Genomic DNA, 24,384 nt, shown 5'->3' on the forward strand with positions numbered 1-24,384 from the left:
TAGCCGACGGAGTGGATGTCATCGGGAGCGCAGAGACCGACCGCCAGCTGGTAGGTTTCTGTGCCGCAGCTGCAGAGCAGTACCGCCGCTCTCTGCCAGTCCTCCTTCACCCCGTTCGCCCGCAGGTAGCATTCTATCTGCCCCACGAAGGCTTCCCACTCCTCGGGGCGGCCGCTATTGAAAAGGGGATACTGACCCAGTTGTGTCATCTCGTCGTCTCGGTTGTCCTGCATCTGGATCCGGGGCTGCCGATTGGATTCCGTCTGCGGCTAGCGTTGTCCGATGCAGGATCCCACCTTCGTCGCCAGTGCAAAGTCGCGTGGTCGCACAGAGAGACGGACACTTGAGCTGGGTAGTACTTCTTTTATTCGGATCAGGAATGAATCTGGGACAAAGGGGTTTACCAGGTGTTTCTTATACCTGCCCAGGTGAATGATGGCCAATAGAATTGAACCTGGGCTTCTCGCCAGTGCATGTGGCCAATAGATTTAAACCCTGGCTTCCCGCCAGAGCTGACCATGCCAGGGGCTGTCAAACTTGCTCCGTCTGGCTTTTCCCGCCTGGAGCTGTCCAGCCCCCTGCTGCGCTGGCATTTCCTGTGTATGCTAGCAGCATACACTACACTGGACTTCAAGCATCTTGCAGTGTGTACCTCTCCATTCTTCCTCCAGACTCTGGGTCCTTGGTTTCCAAATGAGATGCAAAAGTTGCTCTCATCAGAAAAGAGGACTTTGGACCACTGAGCAACAGACCAGGTCTGTTTTTCTTTAGCCCAGGTAAGACGCTTCTGACGTTGTTTGTTGTTCAGGAGCGGCTTGACAAGAGGAATACGACATTTGAAGACCATGTCCAGGATCCATCTGTGTGTGGTGGCTCTTGATGCACTGACTCCAGCTTCAGTCCACTCCTTGTGAAAGTCCCCAACACTTTTGAATGGCCTTTTCCTGACAATCCTCTCCAGGCTGTGGTCATCCCTGCTGCTTGTGCACCTTTTTCTTCCACACTTTTCCCTTCCATATAACTTTCTATTAATGTGCTTTGATACAGCACTTTGGGAACATCCAACTTCTTTTGCAATTACCTTTTGAGGTTTTCCCTCCTTATGGAGGGTGTCAATGATGGTTTTCTGCACAACTGTCAGGTCAGCAGTCTTCCCCGTGATTATGATTCCTACTGAACCAGACTGAGAGACCATTTAAAGGCTCAGGAACCCTTTGCAGGTATTATGGCTTAATTAGCTGATTAGAGTGGGACACTTTGAGCCTAGAATATTGCACCTTTTCACAATATTCTAATTTTCTGAGATTGTGGATTTGGGGTTTTCATGAGCTGTAAGCCATAATCATCACAATTATGACAAATCACGGCTTGAACTATCTTGCTTTGCATGTAATGAGTCTATCTCATATATTAGTTTCCCCTTTTAAGTTGCATTACTGAAATAAAGGAACTTTTGCACGATATTCTAATTTTTCGAGTTTCACCTGTATACAGCCTAAAACGTTTCTGCCAGCACTACTAAGATTAGAGGTAGATGGACTTCCTGATTCCTAATTCAAGACTTTCCTTCTCGAGGGCTCCTTGGTGCTCTCTGAGCTTGGCTGTCTTCTTGCAGAAGCTTCATTGCCTGAGCTCGGTCACCTGACCAGTGCTAGTAAGGAGGGGGGTTTGCTGTTGATGTTCTAGCATCTCGCCCTATCAGTGTTGGTGGGGGCTGTTTACAGTTGGCTTCTTTGGCAGCTCCTGGATTGGGGTATTTTTTCCCTGACTGTTGCTCTGATGTTAATCTTTAATTAATGTTAATATTAATGTTGATATTCTCATTTATTGGCTTTCCATCTTGCTATCTTTTTACTGGCTTTCAGGAGGATCTGGCCACCCCCACTCGAGGAAGGTCCAGGAAGGAGAAACCTGAGGTCCCCCGTGAAGCCCCAAAGGAAAAGAAAGCTGCTCCTCGCAGCAGAAAAGGCATCCATCCCAGCCCTGGCACAATGACGACCCTGTCTGAGCTTGATCAGGGCAGCCCCACCGCAGAGGCCTCCAGTGAGAAGCTGCTCAGGTTAGGGTCCTGAGGCAGAAGCCCCCGTGGGAAGAAGGGGGCAGACCTGCCAGCCAGAATAGAAGAACACTGTTAGATCGGCCTGCCCATGCTGTCTGGGACAGGGAGCTCGGGAAATGCTGTCGGCCACAGACAGGAACTGAAGTGCCCCCCCCTTTAGAAATGCCCATTTTTCTGTCTTTTTGCTGCTTTTAAATCTTACTGATTGTGCATCTTACCCTATGGGCTTCCTATGTGTTTTTCCTTGAGCCTTCTGAGGGTTTATCTGTTTCTAAATCTCATTTATTATGCCCTCATCTGGGGAGTTTCTTACCATGCTGGCTGTGGGTTTCTATAATCTCCCTTTCTTCCTCTTCCATTGTCTTTTACAGGCTGCTTCAACAATAGGAAGGGGGAGGGGAAGGGGAAGAAAGGACTTTTTCGCCAATGTCTAAGGAGCATCTTTTTCAGAAAACAGGACAACTTTCTTCTGTGATGGAGCAGAGAGTTCTGCGCCAATGAAGTTTGCATTCAAAAGTTTGGTCTTAGGGACACTGGCTTAAAGCAGATCTGTTGTGCTTTGTATCCCATAGGTTGAACAGCTTTCGCTGGATTGTTCCTGCTAATGGGGAAGTTTCAATGCGCATCCATTTCTCTTCCACCAAAACAGGACTCTTTGATCAGGTCCTAAATTTTGAAATCCTTGGAACTCGGAGACAGTATCAGGTGTGCTGCAGGGGCACCTGCACGTACCCCAGCATCTGCCAGGATCCCACGTAAGCAGGAAGGAAAAAAACTTGCCCTTCACAACACCATGCTATGGTGTGAAGCTGGGCATACTGTGGCCCTTATTGTGTCCTCCGGTGTGGATGCAAGAGGCCCCCCCAGCTTGAATAAATGATGCTACCTTGTGGGGTTTTCTGCCTTTCTGAAGCTAGTGGTCAGAAGCTGAGATGGAAATCAAATAACATTACTGTGACCAAATCTCCTCTTAGCCTCTTAATTGCTTTCGGTTACATGTGATTTTAAGTTTATTGAGTTTATTGAATTTATATACCGCCCTTTTCTCGTATGACTCAGGGCGGTTTACAAAGTATTTAAAAACATCAATACAATACAAGAGTTAAAAACTGTTAAAATAATTAAATTTGATCCCTGAGGGGAAAAAAAAATCTCTCAGCCTGGGCCCGAAAGCTCGAAGAGCCAGGTCTTCAGGTCCCGGCGGAATGACCGAAGGTCGGGGGCAGTCCTAAGCTCCACGGGCAGCTGGTTCCAAAGGGCAGGCGCACCCACTGAGAAGGCCCTCCCCCTGGGTGTTATCCGCCGGCAGTCTTTTACAGGCGGCACCCTGAGAAGGTTATCTGTTTCAACATAATGAGACTGAGCTAAAAAGTATCTTCTTATAGAGAGCAAAATAAATGTGGATTTTCCAGCTAAAATGGTTGAGAATTACATTGTCCTAAGAATGAAGATAATACTTTTCAACAATTTGTTCTCTTCGTACTGTCAACATTGGCTGATACTGCAGGACGAGGGTCTTTCTTAAGAGCAACAGAAAAATAAGGGAACTACTCCATAGAGGGTCTGGCCTGCATTGGGTATTCCAGTTCTTCAGATCAGTTTCCTTGTTCCCCTTGTTCCCCACGAAACCAGCAGGGTTCTCTGGTTGCTTGCTTGCATCAGCTCCTGCTGATCTCTGGGTGGTGTCTTTTCTGCCCAGACCTCTTATTTTGTTCAGCTGCTGATGCATCCTTGCTTCTCTGATTCAGGATAGTGTTCCCCCATCGTAAGAAGACTATCAAGCCTGATGAAATTGTGTACAAGAAATACATCCTGAGCTTGGGTGTGTTCCACTTTGGTCCCTTGCTTTGTGGCAAGTCAAGAGAAAAGTAAGTGTTAGTGGGAGATAAGAGGGTGATAAGGAAATACTAGAAAGCTCATTAGGGGATTTTCAAAAGGAGGTTTTTATTTTTGTTTTTCACCAAAGCCATCGAAAGCAATGTTGGGCTGAAGGGGTTTTCTGGCCTTTTCACATTTCTGGGTGGGAAAGACCCCAAAGACGATAACAGTAGCTGGAATAACCTGAAAGTGGAATAAGGAAGCGCAAGCCTTTTCATATGGCTAAAAAAGATGCTTCAGGATCACGGGGTGTGTAGGTGTTATTTATTTATTCATTGATTTAATCAAGTTTCTAGAACTGCCTAACTCAACTGACTCTTCCAGTGTAAGCTTATAATATAAACCTCAATAAGATGGTCAAAACAAGAATAAATACAGCAGCAACTCAAAAACAAAATCTGATTATGTGAAACGCCCAACAGAAACAAGACTTCACCCAGGGCCACATCTTCAAGGTCAGGACAAGAAAGGTTCTAGGGACTTCCATTCCAGAGAGTAGTGCTCCAATTGAGAAGAATACTTTCTGAGTGTCCTTAGATGACATCATTTCAAGGACAAGACTCGGTGTACCCCTCTGTCAGATCTTAGTATGAGCAGAAACAGTGGGAGAAGGGTGATCCTTCAGCTAATCAGGTCGTCTCTCATGAAGGGCTTTGCAGATCAGCACCAGCACCTTGAATTGTGCCCAGTATTGTGCTCAGTATTGAACGTAGCCTGCACAGTAGAGAGGTCATGTGGAAGTACCCAGAAGTGCCTATAAGTGCCCACATGACTGCATTCTGGAGTCATCTGTTTGTCAAGGGCAGTCTCATGTGGAGCACATTGCAATAGTTCAAATGTTAAGTGATTTGGGCATGAAGGATTATGATCATGGTCTGAGACAAGGTGCAGGCAAATCTGGGCAAAGGCTGCCTTGGCTACAGCTGTCCATCTGCTCTTTCAGCAGGAACAGAGAAACTGGGAGGAGCAGGACCCTCAAATTGTGTATTGATTCTGTCTAGGGAAGTAGAATTAAAGATAGCACATCTCTGATACTGAGAGAACGACAACCCCACAGCTGTTCTGTCTTTTCAGGGTTGAATTTAAACCTGTTTCTCCTCATTCAGATCTTCACAGCCTCCAATCATTGGGATATAACCTTGAGAGTGATTGGTTATCTTGGGGTTGAGATGTACAGCCCAGCTTCATCAGCATTCAGATGGCATTGGACCCCGTATATTGGCAGATGACCTCAGCCAGTGGTTTCATGGAGATTAAAAACATGTTTAATGATTTTTTTTCACTTTATACAGTGGGTCAAGCTCTGGCCAGGCAGCTCATCATCTTTTTAAATTTTATTTAACACAAATGTGCTTTGTGTAATATTAACTCATCTTTAGTTCACCTTACTATAAAGGCTGGCCAATTGTGTTCAAAGAGTTTTCTAGAAGTTAACAGGGAAAATGAGAAATAAAAAAGAATTCAGGCATCAGGTGGGAACATGCCTGGACAAGAGATAAGATGCAGTATCTGGAACAATGAGTCAGGAATTGATAAACAAAAGGCGGAGAAAAAAAGTCCTGTTTAACAATAGAAAAAAGACTTTAAAAATAGTGAGGATGCTAATAATGTTGGCAACTGTGATGGTTGAAGATGAAATAAAACATTTGGAAAAACAGAAGCATCAGTTTTAAGTTGCACTAGAAAACCTGCTTCAAAGGGGGTGCTCTGAACTGTTTTCATTTCTCCTGGAAGTTGATTCAGTGAAGCAGGGCAGCTGAAGAACAGGCACAAGTGTTATCTAGCCTATACCTTCTTGAAGCTTTCCATTCTTTGCACCGCTACTTTTGTAAAGTAAGAAAAATGGTTTGTTTTTCATAGGATTCTATTCCACTTGAGATCTGGCTGATTCTTTTCTGGATTTATTTAAAATTGCAAATTTTGTAGTAGCACAAACAAACAGAACAATATTTTTTATTTATTTATTTATTTTAATTCCATTTATATCCCGCCCTTCTCCGAAGACTCAGGGCGGCTTACAAGCTTAGCAGTAGCCTTCATTCTATGTATATGCCTCTCACCTTTTGTATAAACCTCTCACCTTTTGTGACCTTCTGACATGCAAAGTCAATGGGGAAGCCAGATTCACTTAACAAGCATGTTAATAATTTAACAACTGCAGTGATTCAATTAACATCTGTAGCAAGAAAGGTCGTAAAATGGGACAAACCTCAGCTAACAAATGTCTCACTTAGCAACAGAAATTTTGGGCTCAATTGTGGTTGTAAGTTGAGGACTATCAGTAATCATTGTGTCCTTTGTAGATGGGTTTGTTCCTTTGTGGGCTAAAAAAATATAATACCACAGCAGGCTTTTCTTGCCAGATGGACAGAAGTATGTACAGAGCTTCCTTGGGCCTAGGCGCCCACTTCTCATTCCCCGCTGATTGGTCATAGGGGAATGCAAGCCTGGCCTGGGGTGGAGGAGCCCTCCCCCCACCCCCAGCCCCTTTGTTACCTGCGGGGCACTCCAGCACGTCTTCTCTCTGTCTTCCTCTGGGCTCTCTAGGTACAAGGCTGCGCGGTATCCCAATCACTTTGAAAAGCTCACCATTCTCAACATCTCCCCTTTGGAGGTCGAGGTGCACTTCTTCTTCCAGCATGACTCCAGGGCAGTCACCTACCTCTTGGACCCGCCCATGCTGATGCTGAAGCCGAACCAGAAGCAAGTAAGGGCAGCAGCCAGCCGCTTTCCTTGACAGGCTTCGCCATGCAGGAGATTCCACTCAGTGCCCTTTCCTGTCCTTCCAGGTGCTGACCGTCTGGGCATATCCAACAGCGGCTGGTGTGTTTGAAGACAGCATTGTCTGTTGTGTGAAAGAAAATCCGGAGCCGGTCACCTTCCGGATTTGCTGCCAGGGCGTTCGCCCAGAAGTGGAGCTGGACCGCCGACAGCTGCATTTTGAGAAGTTGCTGCTGCACAGGTTGGGCTTTAGGAGATTAGCCTATTTCAGCCATCTGTTTGCTGACCACCCCTCATTGTGTGCCTCTTCCCTTCACCTGGATGGACATGGAAAATGAGAGGTGTATGGAGGCGGAAAAATATTTTAGGAAATTTTTGACCAGTCTTCTGGCCTTAGATATCATAATGCTGCTAAAGTCTAAATCTAAATTATTTGATTGAGATTGGGTTGGGGGGGATCAATGAATGTGGCCATCTGGTTTTCAACAGCAAATGGCCATCCTGTTAAGGGAACTGTGAGCTTTGTAGAGGAGTCTGATTTCCCAAAACCTTGATTAATAGATCATTAATCTATGACCTATTACTTGCTCCTGATATGTACATTGTGATCCTATGCACTGGAGACAAATTCCTTGGGTGTCCGATCGCACTTGGCCAATAAAGAATCCTATTCTATTCTATTCTGTTCTGTTCTGTTCTGTTCTGTTCTATTCTATTCTATTCTATTCTATTCTATTCTATTCTATTCTATTCTATTCTATTCTATTCTATTCTATTCTACATTTTCAGTGGTAAAAAGCAAATGCCAGGTTTTGTTTGAGTGGGACAGTCTACTCTAGCTGGCCAGAGACTTGAAACATGTTAACAATGTGTTGAGCATGGAGTTGTGGTCCTTCCTGCTTTCTCTTAACAAAAGAAATTCCATGGAACTGTTTGTGGCAAGACTTCAGATCATAGAATCCAAGAGTCTTTCACTTGGATGTGGAGTTTATTTAGTCTAAAGAAAAGAAGAAATAGGGGAGACATGATAGCAGTGTTCCAGTATCTGAGGGGAGTGCCACAAGGCAGAGGGGGCCAGGTTGCTCACCAAAGCTCTAGATGGAAGGATGAGAAACAATGGTTGGAAACTGATCAAAGAGAGAAGCAACCTGGAATTGAGGAGAAACTTCCTGACAGTGAGGACAATCAACCAGTGGAACAGCTTTCCCCCAGAAATTGTGGGCACTCCATCACTGGAGATTTTTAAGAAGAGACTGGATATTCACTTGTCTGACACAGTATAGGTTCTCCTGCTTGAGCAGCGGGCTGGACTAGAAGACCTCCAAGGCCTTTCTCCTGTCACATCTACCCTTTGCATCAGGACCAGCAGGAGAGGCATAGTAAGGGATCTGCTTACAAAAGAATGTCATCTAGTGGACCCAGGAGGAGAGCCTTTTCTGCTGTGGCCCCTCCCCTGTGAGCATCTTTGTCTTCCCAGACTTTAAATTGGCCCCAATCCTCCCAGACATGCAGACATGGCTTTTTGGGGGAGGGGTGTCTGGAAATGGTAGGGAGCTCTTAGAAAGGATTCTGCTGCTGATTATAATGTTCTGTTTTGTAAATTGATTATATAAACACTTAATATATTTTATATGCTTCTATTGTCATGTTTCCAACAGATGCAATTCTTCAAAGAACAAAGAGGCATTGTTTACCTTAAGGAGTCTTTAATCAAAAGAGCATAACTTCGACACGTACATGATCAAGCTGAAATCTGGATTCCCCTCCCCTAAGCACACAGTATCAAAGCACAGTTCCTCCCTCTAATTAACCCTCATAAAACACATTCTCCAATTAGTTTGAATTGTAAGCTTTCCCTCCTGTTTAGCGATCCACCAAATTCTTATCTTCTCTTATTTCAAAACAGCCTTGAGAGACATTCTTCCTCCTCCCACCCCTCAGCATCAACTAATTCTAACTCTAAAAGTAACACACAAGTTAAAGAAGCAAAGCTGCCTCTCCACATGTTGTCAATGCAAGAACATCCGATGTTAGCAATGTTGACATCCAGCTCCCCTTACCAAAAGGACAGACCCTGTAGCATAAACAAAAGCATATGTTAGGGACTGTCTCTCGGTTTGTTGGGGTGTTTCTCATAGAACCTTTTGATGAGTCGGTTGGCTTTCACATCACTAGATTTCACCCTAGTGGCTTCAGACGAGTATCTTTTCCATTGTACTAGGTACTGCAATTTCCCTTTAAAAATTCTAGAATCAAGAATATGCTTTACTTCATAGTGAGTTTGACCCACCACTACAAGGGGCCCAGGTGCCTTCTTAGGGGGAGGTCTTAAAGTGGATTCTTGAAAAGGTTTCAACAAGCTGCATTGAAAGACAGGGTGAATTCTCCCTAAAAAAACCTAGGAATTTCAATTCTACTGTGACAGGTTTGATAATCTTTATGATGGGGAAAGGCCCCAAGAATTTTGGTCCTAATTTCTTACTGGGTAATTTTAGGTGTAAATATTTGGTGGACAGATAAACCTTTTCCCCAACTTGGAATGTTCTTTGAGGGGCTCTCTTTTTATCCGGCTGCTTTTTATAAGTCTCAGAAGTCTTTTTCAAAGCAGCTTTCGTGTTTCTCCAAACTTCTTCCCATCCCTTCACCCATTAATAAAGTGTCTGGGAAGCAGAGGGCACCTGAGGGTATTCAGATATTGGGCAGAACTCTTTTCCTGTGGCTACTCTGAAAGGTGTGTAGCTGGTGCTGCTGGGAACATAATTATTGTAAGCCACCTCTGCGAAAGGGAGGAGGTCTGTCCAGTTTGTTTGTTGGCATGAAACATAACATCTGAGATATTGCTCCACCATCTTGTTAGCGGATTCTGCAGCCCCATTGGTAGCTGGATGGAAAGCAGATGATAGGCCTTGAGAAGATCCAATTAATTTAAGAAAACTCTTCCAAAACATCGCTGTGAAGTGCACCCCACTGTCTGAAATTATTCGCTTAGGGGCGTCATGCAGTTGGTAGATATGTTTCAGGAACAATTTAGTCAGTCATTGGGCCGATGGGAGTCCTTTGCAAGCAATGAAAGCCACCTTCAAGAACAGGTCTATCACAGTCCAGATAACAGTATTTCCTCTACTTTCAGGTAGGTCTACTATAAAAGTCCATAGCTATTTCTTCCCATGATTGAGAAGGGTCTGCCACCGGCTGCAATAACCCAGGGGTTTTCCCTGGAATTCTTTTTATGGTGGCACATACAGCACAACTCCTGACATTCCACATCTCGTTTTAGTCCCGGCCACCAAAATTGCCAGCGGATGAGGTGTAGAGTTTTTAAATATTCAAAGTGTCCAGCCTGTTTTATGTCATGGCTGGGTGTTGTGACTCAGGGCCAGCCTGTGGGTCCGACAGCCGGCTCCGATGTATCGGATGACTCAGATGAGGGGGAGGAGGGAGACGAACCGGCTGATGATGGTTTGGAGGCTTTGCAGAGCCCTCAGCCGGGGACCTCTTCTCAGCTGCGTGAGCCCGAGAGTGCGGAGGATGATGACCCACAGCTGGCCCTGTTCAAGGACGCCCGACGCAGGAGGAAGTCGAGCAGGAACAAACAAAGAAAGGCTGTGGGACTCCTCGGGAGGAGGCACAGGGAGACCACGCCCTGAGCTCTCAATAAAAGGAGTGTTTGGGGAGGGGCTGGTTGCTGAAAGCAACTCTTCCGCTTGAGGAGTCAAGCTCTAGTGTTTTTGTTAATTGAGTAATAAATCTTGGCAGATGCCTTTTAGCCTTGGACGCTCTCCAGTCTCTTCTTTCTGAATAGGGGTTTGCCTTACTACAAGGCCAGAAGAGGGCTGGTTCAGAACAGTTTGCTTTCAGCCTCCCACCCCTTATTACTACGATGGAGCAGCTTCTTGCCGAGAATGCCCAGCTCACCCAGCAACTCACTTTGTTGGCAGCTCAGGTGGCTCAACTGCAAGCTCAGGTACATGCTGCACCCCCACCCAGGAGGAAATGTCAGATAGCTATGCCGGATAAATTTGCTGGTAATCCAGAACTGTTTCCTGCCTTCCTGGGACAATGCCAGCTTTTTATCAGCGTGAGAGCAGCTGATTTCCCCACTGACCGGGATAAGGTGGGGTTCGTGTTGAGTCTTCTGTCGGGGGATGCAGCTCGTTGGGGCACGCCTTTGCTGGCACAGCCTAGCCCTTTGTTGGATAACTTTGGGGGGTTTTGTGACCATATGCGCCTCATGTACGAGGACCCAATTAAGGCGCAGACCGCCACCCGACGCCTGAAAGCTTTGAGGCAGGGTCAGCGCCCCCTACAGGCCTATATCAGTGATTTCCGGCTGCTTAGCCAGGATTCCGCCTGGAATGAGGCTGCGCTCGTGGATGCCTTCCAGGATGGCTTGTCGGAGGAGGTGTTGGATGAGCTGGCCCGCGTGGACATTCCCTCAGACCTGAATGGGCTGATCCATCTTTGTCTGCGGATCGATGCCCGGCTGCAGCAGCGAAAGAGTCGTTGTGCCACCCCACAGACCCCTGCCGCTCCTGTTGTGCGTGAGCCCCCAGTCCAGAGGGAGGAGCCAATGGAGCTGGGTGCTGCCAGGTCCCGTCTCTCGGTGACGGAAATGGACAGACGACGATCGGGGGGGTTGTGTTTTTACTGTGGGGACCCTGGACATTTGGCTGCTTCTTGCCCAAGGAAGCGTCAGCGGGCATCAGTGACCAAGCCTGCCCCGAGAAAGTCTTCTACTTTGCTGTCGGGAAACGGCCCGAGCCCGATCTAGACGGTGTGATAGATCGGGCGACCCACAACGACCACGCCGAGCGACGCCGTTCTGACGGTGCCTGTGAACCTCCACGGCATTTGATTTTGGAGGCACGTCTGATCCTTCCTGACAAGCCAGAGGGGATTCCGGTCCATGCCTTAATTGACTCTGGGGCTACCACTAACTTTATGGACTCGGCCTTCGTGGCCAAATGGGCTGTTCCCCAGTGTCCGGTGGATCCGCCCATGCTTGTGGAGACCATCGATGGTCGAGTGCTCCTGTCCGGGCCTATTACGGCCGCCACGCAACCCGTGTGTATGGCCATCAGTTCTCATGTGGAGGCCATCCAGTTCTACATCACTTCGGAACTGCACTTCCCCGTGGTCTTGGGACTGGCGTGGCTCCGGGCGCATGATCCACAGATCTATTGGTCTCAGAACTTGGTCACCTTCCCAAGTTTGCAGTGCGTGGATCACACCCGCCATATCTGTGCCGGCCAGGTGGAGGGTTCCCCAGGGGTTTCCTTGCCTCCCGAACTGTCCGACTTTGCTGATGTGTTCAGCGAGTCAGAGGCGGACCAATTACCCCCGCACAGGCCCTATGACTGTTCCATTGATCTAGTCCCTGATGCGCCTCTCCCAGTGGGGCGTTTGTACTCCATGTCGGAGCCCGAGTTGGCTGCATTGTGGGACTTCCTGACAAAGAATTTGGCTCGTGGTTTCATCCGGCCCTCGTCCTCGCCAGTGTCTGCGCCCGTGCTCTTCGTCAAAAAGAAGTCGGGCGAGTTACGGCTTTGCTGTGACTACCGGAAACTCAACGCCATCACGGTGCGTAACCGCTACCCGTTGCCCCTCATCCCCGAGCTCTTGGACCGACTCCGGGAGGCTAAGATCTTCACGAAACTGGACCTGCGTGGAGCTTACAACCTCGTCAGGGTTCGGCCGGGTGATGAGTGGAAGGCGGCGTTCGAGGCTTGGAGGCATCATCTGGAGGGGGCGCGGCATCAAATCGAGGTCCGGACGGACCACAAGAATCTGGAAAGCCTGCAGACCGCTCGGAATTTGAACCAACGCCAGATCCGGTGGTCCCTCTTCTTTGCGAGGTTTGACTTCCGGGTGCGGTACATACCAAGCGGGCACAACCAGAGAGCGGATGCTCTGTCCAGGAAGCCCGAGTACACCCGAGTGGAAGACAAGCTTCCGCCCAGGACAGTGATCCCCGTCGAGTCTTTTGCTGCGGTGCGGGAGCCGGTGGATATACGGGCTCGGATCCGGGAGGCGCAGCAGCAGGAGGCGTGGGTGGCTCAGCGGAAGGAAGAGGTGGGGCCAGATTCGCCTTGGTCGGTCACGGATGGACTCCTGTATTATCGTGACCGGCTCTATGTTCCAGGAGGGCCACTCAGGGGACTCGTCCTCAGCCAATGTCATGATAACCTGGCTGCGGGGCATTTTGGCCTGTTCAAGACTCTGAACCTGGTCTCCCGTACCTTCTGGTGGCCCCGAGTCCGACACGATGTCCAGTCTTATGTCACCTCCTGCGTCCCATGCAGGCAGGCCAAGTCAGCGACAGGGGCCCCGCCTGGTTTACTGCAGCCTTTGCCAACGCCCAAGAGACCCTGGGGGGCTGTGTCCATGGACTTTCTGACGGATCTACCCCCATCCTCCGGCTTCACGACAGTGTTTGTGGTGGTGGACATGTTGACCAAGATGGCGCACTTCATCCCCTGTCGCGGCTTACCGTCAGCTCGCGCCACTAGTCGCATGTTCATCCAACAGGTGTTCCGGCTGCACGGCCTTCCCGATAGGGTCGTCTCCGATAGGGGGGCCCAGTTTACAGCCCGCTTCTGGCAGGAGTTGATGCGGGCGTTGGACATTAAGGTTTGCCTCTCGTCCGCGCATCATCCTCAGACCGACGGGGGTACCGAGAAGGTCATCGGCATCTTAGAGCAGTATCTGCGCTGCTATGTTAACCTGCAGCAGGACAATTGGGTGGACTATTTGGCCATAGCCGAGTTTGCCTTTAACAACTCGCAGCACACCTCCACGCAGATGACACCGTTCTTGGCCAGCGTGGGTTATCACCCCAGGTTTTTCCCCCTTTCTCCCGTGGACTCACCGGAGCCGGCAGCGAACGAATTCATGGCGGAATTACAGGCGATCCATCGGTTGGTGCGACGGCAGCTGGAGAAGGCCAAGGCCGACTACAAGAGGTTCGCCGATCGGTCGAGAAGGGATACGCCTCCATTATCGGTGGGGGATCGGGTCTGGCTGTCCACCAGGAACCTACCATCCACTCGGCCGGCGAGGAAGCTGGACCACCGTTACCTTGGACCGTTCCCAGTCGAGGCCGTCATCAACCCGGTCGCCTATCGTTTAACTCTGCCACGTTCCCTGCGCGTGCACCCCGTCTTCCATCGGTCCTTGTTGGTCCCCGAACAACCGGCTTGTCCACTTCGCCAAGCGGAACCTCCCCCATCAGGACCTCGTGATGGCGACAGCACCCCCGAGTACGAGGTCGCCAGCATCAGGGATTCCCGCTGGCTGAAAGGTCGCTTCCAGTACCTGATCGAGTGGAAAGGGTACGGGCCGGAGGACTTCACATGGGAAGACGCGACCGCCGTTCATGCCCCTGCGTTGGTGACTGCTTTTCACGAACAGTTCCCATCCCGACCACATCCGGATCGGCAGACCCGGGGGAAGGGCCCTGCGGTGCGGGATAGTGTTGTGACTCAGGGCCAGCCTGTGGGTCCGACAGCCGGCTCCGATGTATCGGATGACTCAGATGAGGGGGAGGAGGGAGACGAACCGGCTGATGATGGTTTGGAGGCTTTGCAGAGCCCTCAGCCGGGGACCTCTTCTCAGCTGCGTGAGCCCGAGAGTGCGGAGGATGATGACCCACAGCTGGCCCTGTTCAAGGACGCCCGACGCAGGAGGCAGTCGAGCAGGAACAAACAAAGAAAGGCTGTGGGACTCCTCGGGAGGAGGCACAGGGAGACCACGCCCTGAGCTCTCAATAAAAGGAGTGTTTGGGGAGGGGCTGGTTGCTGAAAGCAACTCTTCCGCTTGAGGAGTCAAGCTCTAGTGTTTTTGTTAATTGAGTAATAAATCTTGGCAGATGCCTTTTAGCCTTGGACGCTCTCCAGTCTCTTCTTTCTGAATAGGGGTTTGCCTTACTACAAGGCCAGAAGAGGGCTGGTTCAGAACACTGGGTTTGAGAGCATTAAGATGGAGGGCTTCAGGAAAATATAGTTCCCCCCCCTTGTAAGCCAAACCATCCCTGCATGTTAGGGAGGCTTGTTTTATTTTCTTTGCTCCAGGGTCATCAGGGTTAGGGGCCCTGCGAGGCGTGAGTTAAGCAGCAGTTTGTGGACTGGGGATGATTGTCTCTTTGTGTTCAATTTTGTTCTGGGGTAATCTCAATAACACATCAGCTAGGAAGTTTTTTCCTCCTGGTATGTACTTTAGTGTGAAGTTGAAACAGTTAAAGTACTGTGCCCATCGCACTTGTTTTGGGAACAGTTTGCGGGGAGTTCTCAGTGCCTTCAGATTTTTATGATCTGTCCATACTTCAAATGGCACCTTGCTCCTTTCTAGATAGTGTCGCCAGATTAATAGTCCCCATCCAATGGCGAAGGCCTCCTACTCCCAGACTGCCCACCTCCTCTTGCTTTCAGTAATTTTTTTAGAGGTATAGGTGCAGGGTTGCAGGACACCTCTTTTATTCTTTTGCAGTAATACAGCTCTGACTGCCACGTCGCTGGCGTCAGCTTGAATTACGAAGGGGTCCCCTGGGCAGAGGTGCTTTAGGACTGTTTCAGCAGCAAATAGTCTTTTTAAATTCTCAAAAGCAATTTGACAGCTCATAGTCCATGCTAGTGGTTGGCCTGGACATGGTTTCCCTCCTCCTTTGCCTGTTGGTAGTAGTTCTGTAAGAGGTAGGGCAATCTCAGCAAACGAAGGGATGAATTGACGGTAGAAGTTGGCAAAATCTTGGAAGCTCTGGAGTTGTTTGCGAGTCTTTGGGGGCTGCCATTCAATTATAGTTTTCACTTTGGCTGGGTCCATTTCAATCCCCTCATTGGAAATTCTGCAGCCAAAATAATCTAAATTCACACTTTGACAATTTGACTTAAAGCTTGGCATTCAATAGTTTCTTTAACACTTCTCTCACCAGCTTTATATGATTAGTCATACTCATGCTGTATATCAGGATGTCATCAAGATACACTAGAACCCCTTTGTACAAATGATCATGTAGGACCTCATTAATCAACTGCATGAATACGGCTGGGGGCCCCTGCAGCCCAAATGGCATGACTTTGAACTGGTAGCTTCCCAAGGGGCAGTTGAAGGCAGTTTCCCATTCATCTCCCTCCTTTATTCTCACCCAGTAATATGCTTCTCTCAGGTCTAATTTAGTGGGTTAGTAAGGTGGGTTAGTAAGTCCTTCAGGAGGGGGAGGGGGTATTTATTTTCCACAGTCACTGCATTCAGACCTTTATAGTCCATGCAGAGACGAAGAGACCCCTCTTTTTTTTCTTTGAACAACATAGGAGTTCCCACAGTAGCTGCAAAAACCTGGTTATTTCTATCCAAAAATTCCAATAAGTCTACAATATGTCTCACTTTATTGTTCATTTGTCTACCACTTATAAATCCAGTTTGGTCACTATGAATCATTTGCTGCATTACCTTCATTAATCTATTTGCTAAAATTTTTGCAAATATCTTATAATCAGTGTTTAAAAGCGATATTGACCTATAATTTTTGGCTTGGGTAATATCTTGATCTTCCTTCGGAATCAACGATATAAAGGCTGTTTTCCACGATGGAGGCACTTCTCCTCCCAATTGAATTGTCCTAAACAGTTCTTTTAAAGGTTCCACCATTTCTAACTGTAAATCTTTATAATAAATGGCAGTCAAACCATCTGTTCCTGGTGCTTTCCCCACCTTTAATTGCTTAATTGCTAAATTATTTTTTTCATCATTTATCAATTGATTCATCCCTTCCCTTTGCTCTTGTGTAAGAACAGGGATATTAACTTCTCGTAAATATCTATCTATATCTACATCTTGAATCTTGTCCCTGACATACAACTTAGAATAAAAATCAACAAAAGCCTTTTTAATAAGGTTCTGCTGAAACACCACTTTACCCTTGTAATCTATTCTATCTATATTACGTGACCTTTGTTTTTTCCTTAACAAGTAAGCTAACCACCTACCCGGCTTGTTAGCATTACAAAAAGTATTGTGTTTAACATACCGTAAATTGGTTGCCACTTGATCTGCCATCAACATATCAAACTGACCTCTTAATAAAGTAATTACCTCTTTAATCTTCCTATCAGATGGATTCAAAATTAAAGCCTTCTCTTTCCTTTTAATTTCCTTCTCTAATTCTTTTCGCTTATATTCCAGTTTACGTCTATGTTTATTGTTCAAATATATTAACACTCCTCTCATATAAGCTTTGCTTGCATCCCAAACCATTTCAATAGAAGTACAAGGGTACTTGTACATATTCATATTAAAAAATTCTTTCATCTGTTTTTTACACTTCCACATTTTCTTGATATCTAAACAAATTTTCATTTAGTCTCCAAGACTGCCTGTCTCCATTGTCTTTTTCTATTTCCAACCATACTGGACTATGATCTGATATAGTTCTTGGACATATCTAAATCTTCTTAATCCTAGGAAAAAAATCATTAGTAATTAATACAAAATCAATCCTGGAAAAAGATTGATGCCTATCGGAAAAAAGGTAAAGTCTTTTTCTTGCAAATTTCTTTCTCTCCAAACATCTCTCAGTTCCAAATCGTCTTTCATCTCAAAAAAAGATTTAGGCAATCTAGCGTGACTTGGTATACTTCTAAAAAGACCTTTTTTGTCCTTTTGTACATCCAAAACACCATTCCAGTCTCCCATAAAAATACAGGATTTATAATCCCATTAAGTTATCTTGCTATGTAATAGTTTATAAAATTCTCCTTGCTGTTGATTAGGAGCGTATAATCCAACCAAAAGTATTTTCTTGCCTTCTATTAATAGTTCAATCATAACATATCGTCCTTGTTTATCTGTTTCAATTAAATTAGTTGTTAAGTTATTCTTAACATAAATAACTACACCATTTTTCTTGTCTGGAGCAGACGCAATAAACTGTGTACCCAGCCTAAAATTTATCAAATATTTTTGATCAGCTGCTCGAATATGCGTTTCCTGTAGACAAATAACATCATTTCCAAATTGTTTTAAATACTGAAATACTTTCTTTCTCTTGTGCGGGGAATTTAGTCCGTTAACATTCCAAGTTAGAAACTTTGTCGCCATCTTTTGCAATCTGAAGCTTTCGGAGTGCCTCTTCCAAAGACCACCTGCACTCTCTTCGGTTTCGCTCCTCCCACTACTTCACTGTAAGTAGGTTTTTGAGATATGATTGTAGCTTTCTGTTGTTCTTGTTTTTGTCTCATTCGTCTAATTGCAGCCCGTGTCATTCTTTGTTCTCTAACCTCTTCTGTTGGCACCTGGGACTGATCCACTTCTGTGATTTGCTGGGATTCTTTATCCTTCTGCAGAGTAGCTCCTTCAGCTCCTTGTATACTCTCCATTCGCGACTGACGCTCTCCTTCACCATTCCTTCCTTTAAATTCTGAAGATGGCGGAGAACCTGCCTTCAAAATATTAGAATAAAAATCTCGTGCCTGCAAAACTGTATTAAGATGATATCTCGTGCCTGCATACATCACCACCATGCCTGCTGGAATCTCCCATCTAAACTGAAGCTGCCGTTTCTTTAATTCATCTGCCAAGAAAGCAAATTCCTTTCTTTTCCTTAAAATTCTTGGAGGAATCTCTTTCAGAATTAAAACTTCTTGCTCAGCAACTGTAAATCTGTTGTTATAGAAGGCTTGGATGACCACATTTCTAATTGATCTCTTTGTAAAATAAACCACCACATCTCTAGGTAACTTTCTTTGTCTTGCAATCCAAGAGTTAACACGAAATATTTTGTCTAGATCCCCCATAATATCTTCTGCTGGACGCTCCAAAACCTGTTCAAGGGCTTGTGCCAATAATTCTTTCAAATCTTCCTTAGGATCTTCTTTCAGACCTCTGATCCTCACAGCAAACTCCATATCTCTATATTGTATCATAACTACATCATCATCAATCTTTTCCATCACATTTTCAGCATCCAACATTTTAGCATCTAATCTCATATTGTTTTGACTGAGCTCTTCCACGCGATCATCCAGACGCTCAATACAAACTGCAAGCCCTTGAAATGCAGCCAAAATGTCTGCTCTTATTTCAGTATTCTTCTCCTCAATAACTTCAGCTAATTGTTGGGATTGTGTTTTTAAAGCATCTTGTAAAGCATCTTGTAAATCTTTTATTGTTAATGCTGGTGCAGGTGCGGGTGCCACAGGAGGAGGCACATAATGTTTAAAATTGAGGCCAAACAGTTCGATCTTGGTTTCATTAGACCAGAAAATCTTGTTCCTCACAGTTTGAGAGGAACTTCTTCAGGTGCTTTTTAGCAAACTCCAAGCAGGCTTTCATGTGTTTTGCACTGAGGAGAGGTTTCCGTATAGCCACTCTGCCATAAAATCCAGGTCGGTGGAGGGCTGCAGTGATGGTTGTTCTTCTGGAACTCTGTCCCATCTCCATCAAGAAGCGAATAAATTCCCATTGCTCACCTATTTCTAGGCGTAGGGGCTCCATTAATTGTGTGACTAAAGTCCCTTCCATCAGGGAGCCATCGGCTTGCTCAAACATCACAGATTTGGAGACCAGTTCTGCTTGTATGCCCAATTTCATGCCAAATGGAAAACTAATGATGCATCGGGAGCATCCAGAATCAACTAGCACTTTTAAATCTACCTGTATACCTGACTTAGGGATTATGAGTTTGGCAGGTAGTGAGAAAAGTGGGATGTGTTGGTTCACCATCAGGTCGTTCTCTCCTTTGTCGTCGCTGTTGAAAGAGGGTAGAGCGGGGGTGGATCCAGCCCCTGAGTTCCAGCGTCCTCCTGTGTGGGGGAAGTGACTTGGGCAACAGGTTCCTATGTGATTTGAGAGTTGGATTTCTCTCTCGTTGGCTGCTGGGCAGGTTTCTTTCTTACTGCTGATCCTGGTCTATTCTGAAATTGGGGGTAGGGGACTGGGCAATTTGCTGCTCAATATCCCTGCTGTCCACATCGGAAGCACTTGATTGACAGGCCTGCAGGTGGCCTGGGTCTTTCAGCAGCTGCAACAGTTGGAGATCCTCAGGGTGGTTGCTGTTTGGGTTGCTCTGGCCTTGGCCCGGCTTCAGGTGAGGGAGGTTTCTTATAGCAGGCAAGCTGAACGTCTAGTTTTACCACCGCCTGGTACCATGCTTGCAGCTGATCAGGTACCGCTCGATAAATGCAGGCCTGAGAGAGGTGGTTGTCCAACCCTTCCCTGAAGTGATGGAGTGTGGACTGCACAGACCACCTCCCTATACAACTGGCTATCTTGCGAAACTCTCGTACATACTCCAGGGCAAGCTGGCCGGCTTGCTTTATCTTGTGGATTTGTTCTTCTGCTTTGAGGGCAATGGATGGGTCCTAAAATCTTTCTCTCAGTCCTAGGAGGAAGAGGTGGGCGTCCAAACATTCAGGGTCTTGCTCATTGTATAAATTATTCAGGCATTCAGATGCCTCTCCCTCTAGACTGGATGCAATCACGTCAACCATAGCAGCTGGATCTGGATAGATGTAGGCACAGCAGTTCAAATGAGAGAACACTTGGTTTAGAAAAAAAATCAACTTCTCTGGGTCCCCATCGAAGGTTGCTCTGAAAGGTGGATCAATCACTGGCTGCTGGGCTTCCCACTGTGACTGTTGCACCCCCAGTAGCTGCTGGTCCCATCCTGACTGCTGCTGCATGCCTAGGGGTTGCAACTTCAGGGGCTGTGGCGACGCCCCCTGCTGTGTTTGCAATATCTGTAGTTGCAACTTCCTGGGTTGCCAGGGGTCTCCCAAAGACAGCTCTATTAGCTATGGCAAGCTCATAGGTTGCTGACCGTCCACCTGTGGGGGCTGCCAAATTTCTTATTGCTGCAGTGGCCTCAGACTGGAGTTCCCTCTCTCTGTGGGGCTGGAGGCTTCTCTCAGCAGGAGGTGATTTCTGCTTATCTCTAGCTTTTCAAATCTTTCCATTGATTCACCCAAATCTTCAGTGGCAGACTTCCTGGTGGCTCTCCCCAGCTGGGAGGCTTGAAAAAGCTCCTTCTCCCCCGGCTTGCTCACTGTTTCTCACTGTGTTTCCTCAAAGCACATGTTTATTGGAAACATAATATTGGCATGGTCAAAAGTGAAACCAACTCTAAAATTCCCCTTAGGTATACAGTGTAATTAAATGTAACACTTCCCTCCCCTCTGCTATATGATTGATCAGGCTAACCAATGGAAGCAATTGGCAGACTCTGGTGAAACTTCTTCTCTCCACCTTTCAGCTCCTGTGGGAATGACCTTGGTTCCCATGGGTCTAGCAATGCTGTAGTTTTCTTTCCCCTCTTGCCCCCCCACCTGTGGCAACTCAGAATGACAAAGACGGCTTCAGCCAGGTTTGTTTCACAAGTTGACACCCAGACTTTAAATTGACCTGGATCCTCCCAGCCTTTAACAAGGCTTTGCAGATATGGCTCTGCCACTGTTTTTGGGGAGGGGTGTCTAGAAATGGCAGGGAGCTCTTAGAAAGGATTCTGCTGCTGATTGTAATGTTCTGTTTTGTTAATTGATTATAGAAACAATATATTTTATATGCTTCTATATAATAAATTGGTTTTTAATGTTTTTGTCAAGCCTCATAGAGTGACTAGGTTGGTCCAGACATAACTGCTTTATAGCTTGCCAACAAAGCTTGGGGGGAGGGGGGAGATTGGAATGTGAGCTGTTAGCATCTGCCGGCTACTTTGTGAGAAGCAAGGACATGTAGAGATACTTTTATTGAAGAATTGACCGAAACAGATCAGTTTCTTCAGCCTCCTCACTGGAATTCCCAAATTCCCTACTAACATTGGGCTTATGAGACAACAGATTCAGCCAGAGTCAATTAATGCCCTGATTTCCACTCTCTCGGGCATGCCAGAAGCTAACAATTCTACTGTCCAGGTGAGGGATGCAATGGGTCCACTTACCAGGGGTTTGTCTTCTGAGTTGTTGTTCAATGAGTTGGATGTTCCTCCTGGATTGGTCAGAGTTCCCTTTCCTCATTAGGCTGAGGCAGGGAACTCGATGGCTTCCTTGCTCTTCATGGCCGTCTCCTTCGGCTTCGCTGGAGTCTTCCTGGGTTTTCCGGCTGGAGCTTGATCAAGTTTCTGGACAGGGGTGTGTGAGCGGCATTCAGCTTCATGGTGTCTCTCTTTCCCACATTTTAAGCATCCTGAGGTTCTTTTGGTTGCTGGTGCTTGCTTCAATGGCTTGCGAGTTGGCTCTGATGGTGATCTTCCCTATAATCTCCCCCCTTGTCATTGCCTCTTGGCTAGGTTGATCTCTGCCTCCTTGGCCAGGACATAGGCAAGGGATCTGCCTTGTAAGTAGTCTCTTGTTGCTTGCTGCTACGGTGCTGTTGGTCGGGTTGTCTGTGCAACTTGTCGACTTCAGCGTCTTCTTCGGGGTCCTCTGTGAGTTCTGTGTCCTCGTGGTGGATGGCTTCTTCGCATTGCATCGTTTTGGCGGGCCAGATAGCTCGGATGGCTCCTCCAGCGGCTTCGTCCACTATGACTTCCTTCTGGGCATCCGCAAACGATAGGACTTCTCTGGCAAATAGCTTCTGCTGCAGCTCTTGGTTGCAGAGGCCACAGACGAGCTGGTCTTGCAGTCGCTCTTCGACGTCTGAAAATTGGCACAGGTGGGCGGCCTGCCTCAAGGCCGCAATGTACTTGGATGCGGTCTCTCCCGGTTGCTGTATTCTTTGTTTGAAGGCGTAGCGCCATGCAATCACCAACATCTTGGGTTGGAAGTGTTCTCCAAGCTTCTTCTTCAATTTGGCATAGGAGACAGATTCCAACGGTGTGGGCACGAACAGGTTCTCGGCTAGATCAAACGTCGCTGGGCCGCACACACAGAGCAGTGTGGTGGCCTTCACTCCGTCCTCTGCGACCTGGTTCGCCCAGAGGTAGTTTTTGACCTGGGACAGGTACGATGGCCATTCTTCTGGTTGCTTGATGTTAAATTTTCACAGCCTTCCGACCTTGGGCATTGTGCTGGTCTTCGCGGCTGGCTTTCAGCGTCTTCCAAATCCTGCCTCTCCATTGCTCAGGGACTGGTCCTCTGAGCGTGTGGTCGCTAGCGTGGCTTGGCTAGCTGACCATAGGGGGGAATTGCTTTTCCCACCAGGCGTGCGCTGCCTCTCCCCTAGTGACTTTCAGCTCTGACAGAGAAGCAGGATCCCACCTTCATCGCCAGTGTTGTGTACTGGGTTCGTTGCGCAGGAATAAAGACAAGGCGAGTGAGTTCAGCAAAGATCATGGTTTATTGTTTGCAGGATCAGAACTAGAGAACAGGGCTGCAGATGCAGCAATTTATACCCTGGCCCCTAGGCAGCGGCCAATAGGTTTGAAGCAACCTATTGCCGCCCTAGGGGCAACCAATAGCAGTGCTGGAGATGGGTTGTCTGAGGAGCTGGGAGCCGTTAGCTAGCTCCCAGCCTCCCAGCAATACCACGTGGTGTTAATAAAACAAGCCCAATACATTACACTAAGCAAAACAAATTAACCCAAACAATACGTTGTTAATTAAGCACTAATGAATTGTAATAATAGAAAATTAAAATTTAATTACTTTAAAATACTTTAATAATAGACAATTAAAATTTAAATACTTTTAAAAAAAGATAAAAGAAAGCCAAAAGAAGCAGGCAAAGGTGAACAGTGCCACAGGGAGTGTTTCATGTAGGAGATAGAATGTATCTCTGCACAAAGTATCTAAACCTGAGGCTGCCATGTAAGAAACTGGGTCCTAAATACATAGGGCCTTTCCCAATAGTGAAAGTGATCAATACAGTAGAGTTAAAACTACCTAGGATACTAGGTGCATCCAGTATTCTATTGTAGCTTGCTGAAGCCAGTTCATATATCCAAGATGAGACCGGTTGAAAGGGAAGGCCCTGGTCCTATCATAGTAACAAGTATTATGAAATAAAATAAATTTTAGACTCTAGAAAACATAGAGTAAGATTATAGTACTTAGTGCAATGGAGAGGCTATCTGATCTCAGAGGTGAGATGGACAAAAGCTCATCAAAAGCAGATTGCTTAGTAACCAAATTTTATGCTAAGTACCCCCAGAAGCCATGACCACCAGGATAAGGGATATAGTGGAAAATAATTTGTATTTACTATTTTCCAGGTTCCTTCCAGCTTTTTGGGAGGCTGCCTGTCAAACCTTCCAAAGTGACAGGCTGGTCCAGACATAACTACTTTGTAGCTTGCCAACAGCTTGGGGGGAGGGGGGAGATTGGAATGTGAGCTGTTAGCACCTGCTGGCTACTTTGTGAGAAGCAAAGACATGCAGAGATACTTTTATTGAAGACTGTGGATTCTCTCATAACAACTGCCTAACTAGCAATTGGGCAATGTGACCTGCACAAAGAGTGGAGGGAGGTTTCTATTCTTTTAATATAGCAAAATAGGTGTGAAAACCTCAGTGTTGGTTTTCACTTTCATCAGTGCTGAAATGGTGCATTCAATAAAGTTTTGCATTAGAGATTTAATCATCTCAGCTGTGTTTACTTCATTGGGTTCATCAGTCAGAACTTTGACAGTTTTATTGGATTGGTTTTTTTATCCATATGAACCACCCAGAGTCACTTAGATGAGATGAGTGGCCATACAAATTGAATAAGTAAATAAGTAAAATACATTAATGTCAAAATAACTTCATATTTGAAGAGTCATCGAAATAAAATAATTCAGAAAAACAACCCTAATACTACATG

At 46.6% G+C, this 24,384-nt stretch overlaps 1 protein-coding gene across 1 annotated transcript in view; it reads left to right on the forward strand.

The window, feature by feature from the left end:
* HYDIN (HYDIN axonemal central pair apparatus protein) overlaps positions 1–24,384 on the forward strand; it is a 358,209-nt gene that overhangs the window by 232,387 nt on the left and 101,438 nt on the right. The window contains exons 48-52 of the mRNA XM_083370240.1: positions 1,866–2,059; positions 2,632–2,814; positions 3,808–3,927; positions 6,485–6,644; positions 6,727–6,899. Of these exons, the coding sequence (XP_083226366.1) occupies positions 1,866–2,059; positions 2,632–2,814; positions 3,808–3,927; positions 6,485–6,644; positions 6,727–6,899 (830 nt within the window). The remainder of the gene's footprint in view (positions 1–1,865; positions 2,060–2,631; positions 2,815–3,807; positions 3,928–6,484; positions 6,645–6,726; positions 6,900–24,384) is intronic.

The sequence above is a fragment of the Vipera ursinii genome (genome assembly GCF_947247035.1).
Source record: "Vipera ursinii genome assembly, chromosome: 10".
NCBI lineage: Eukaryota > Metazoa > Chordata > Lepidosauria > Squamata > Viperidae > Vipera > Vipera ursinii.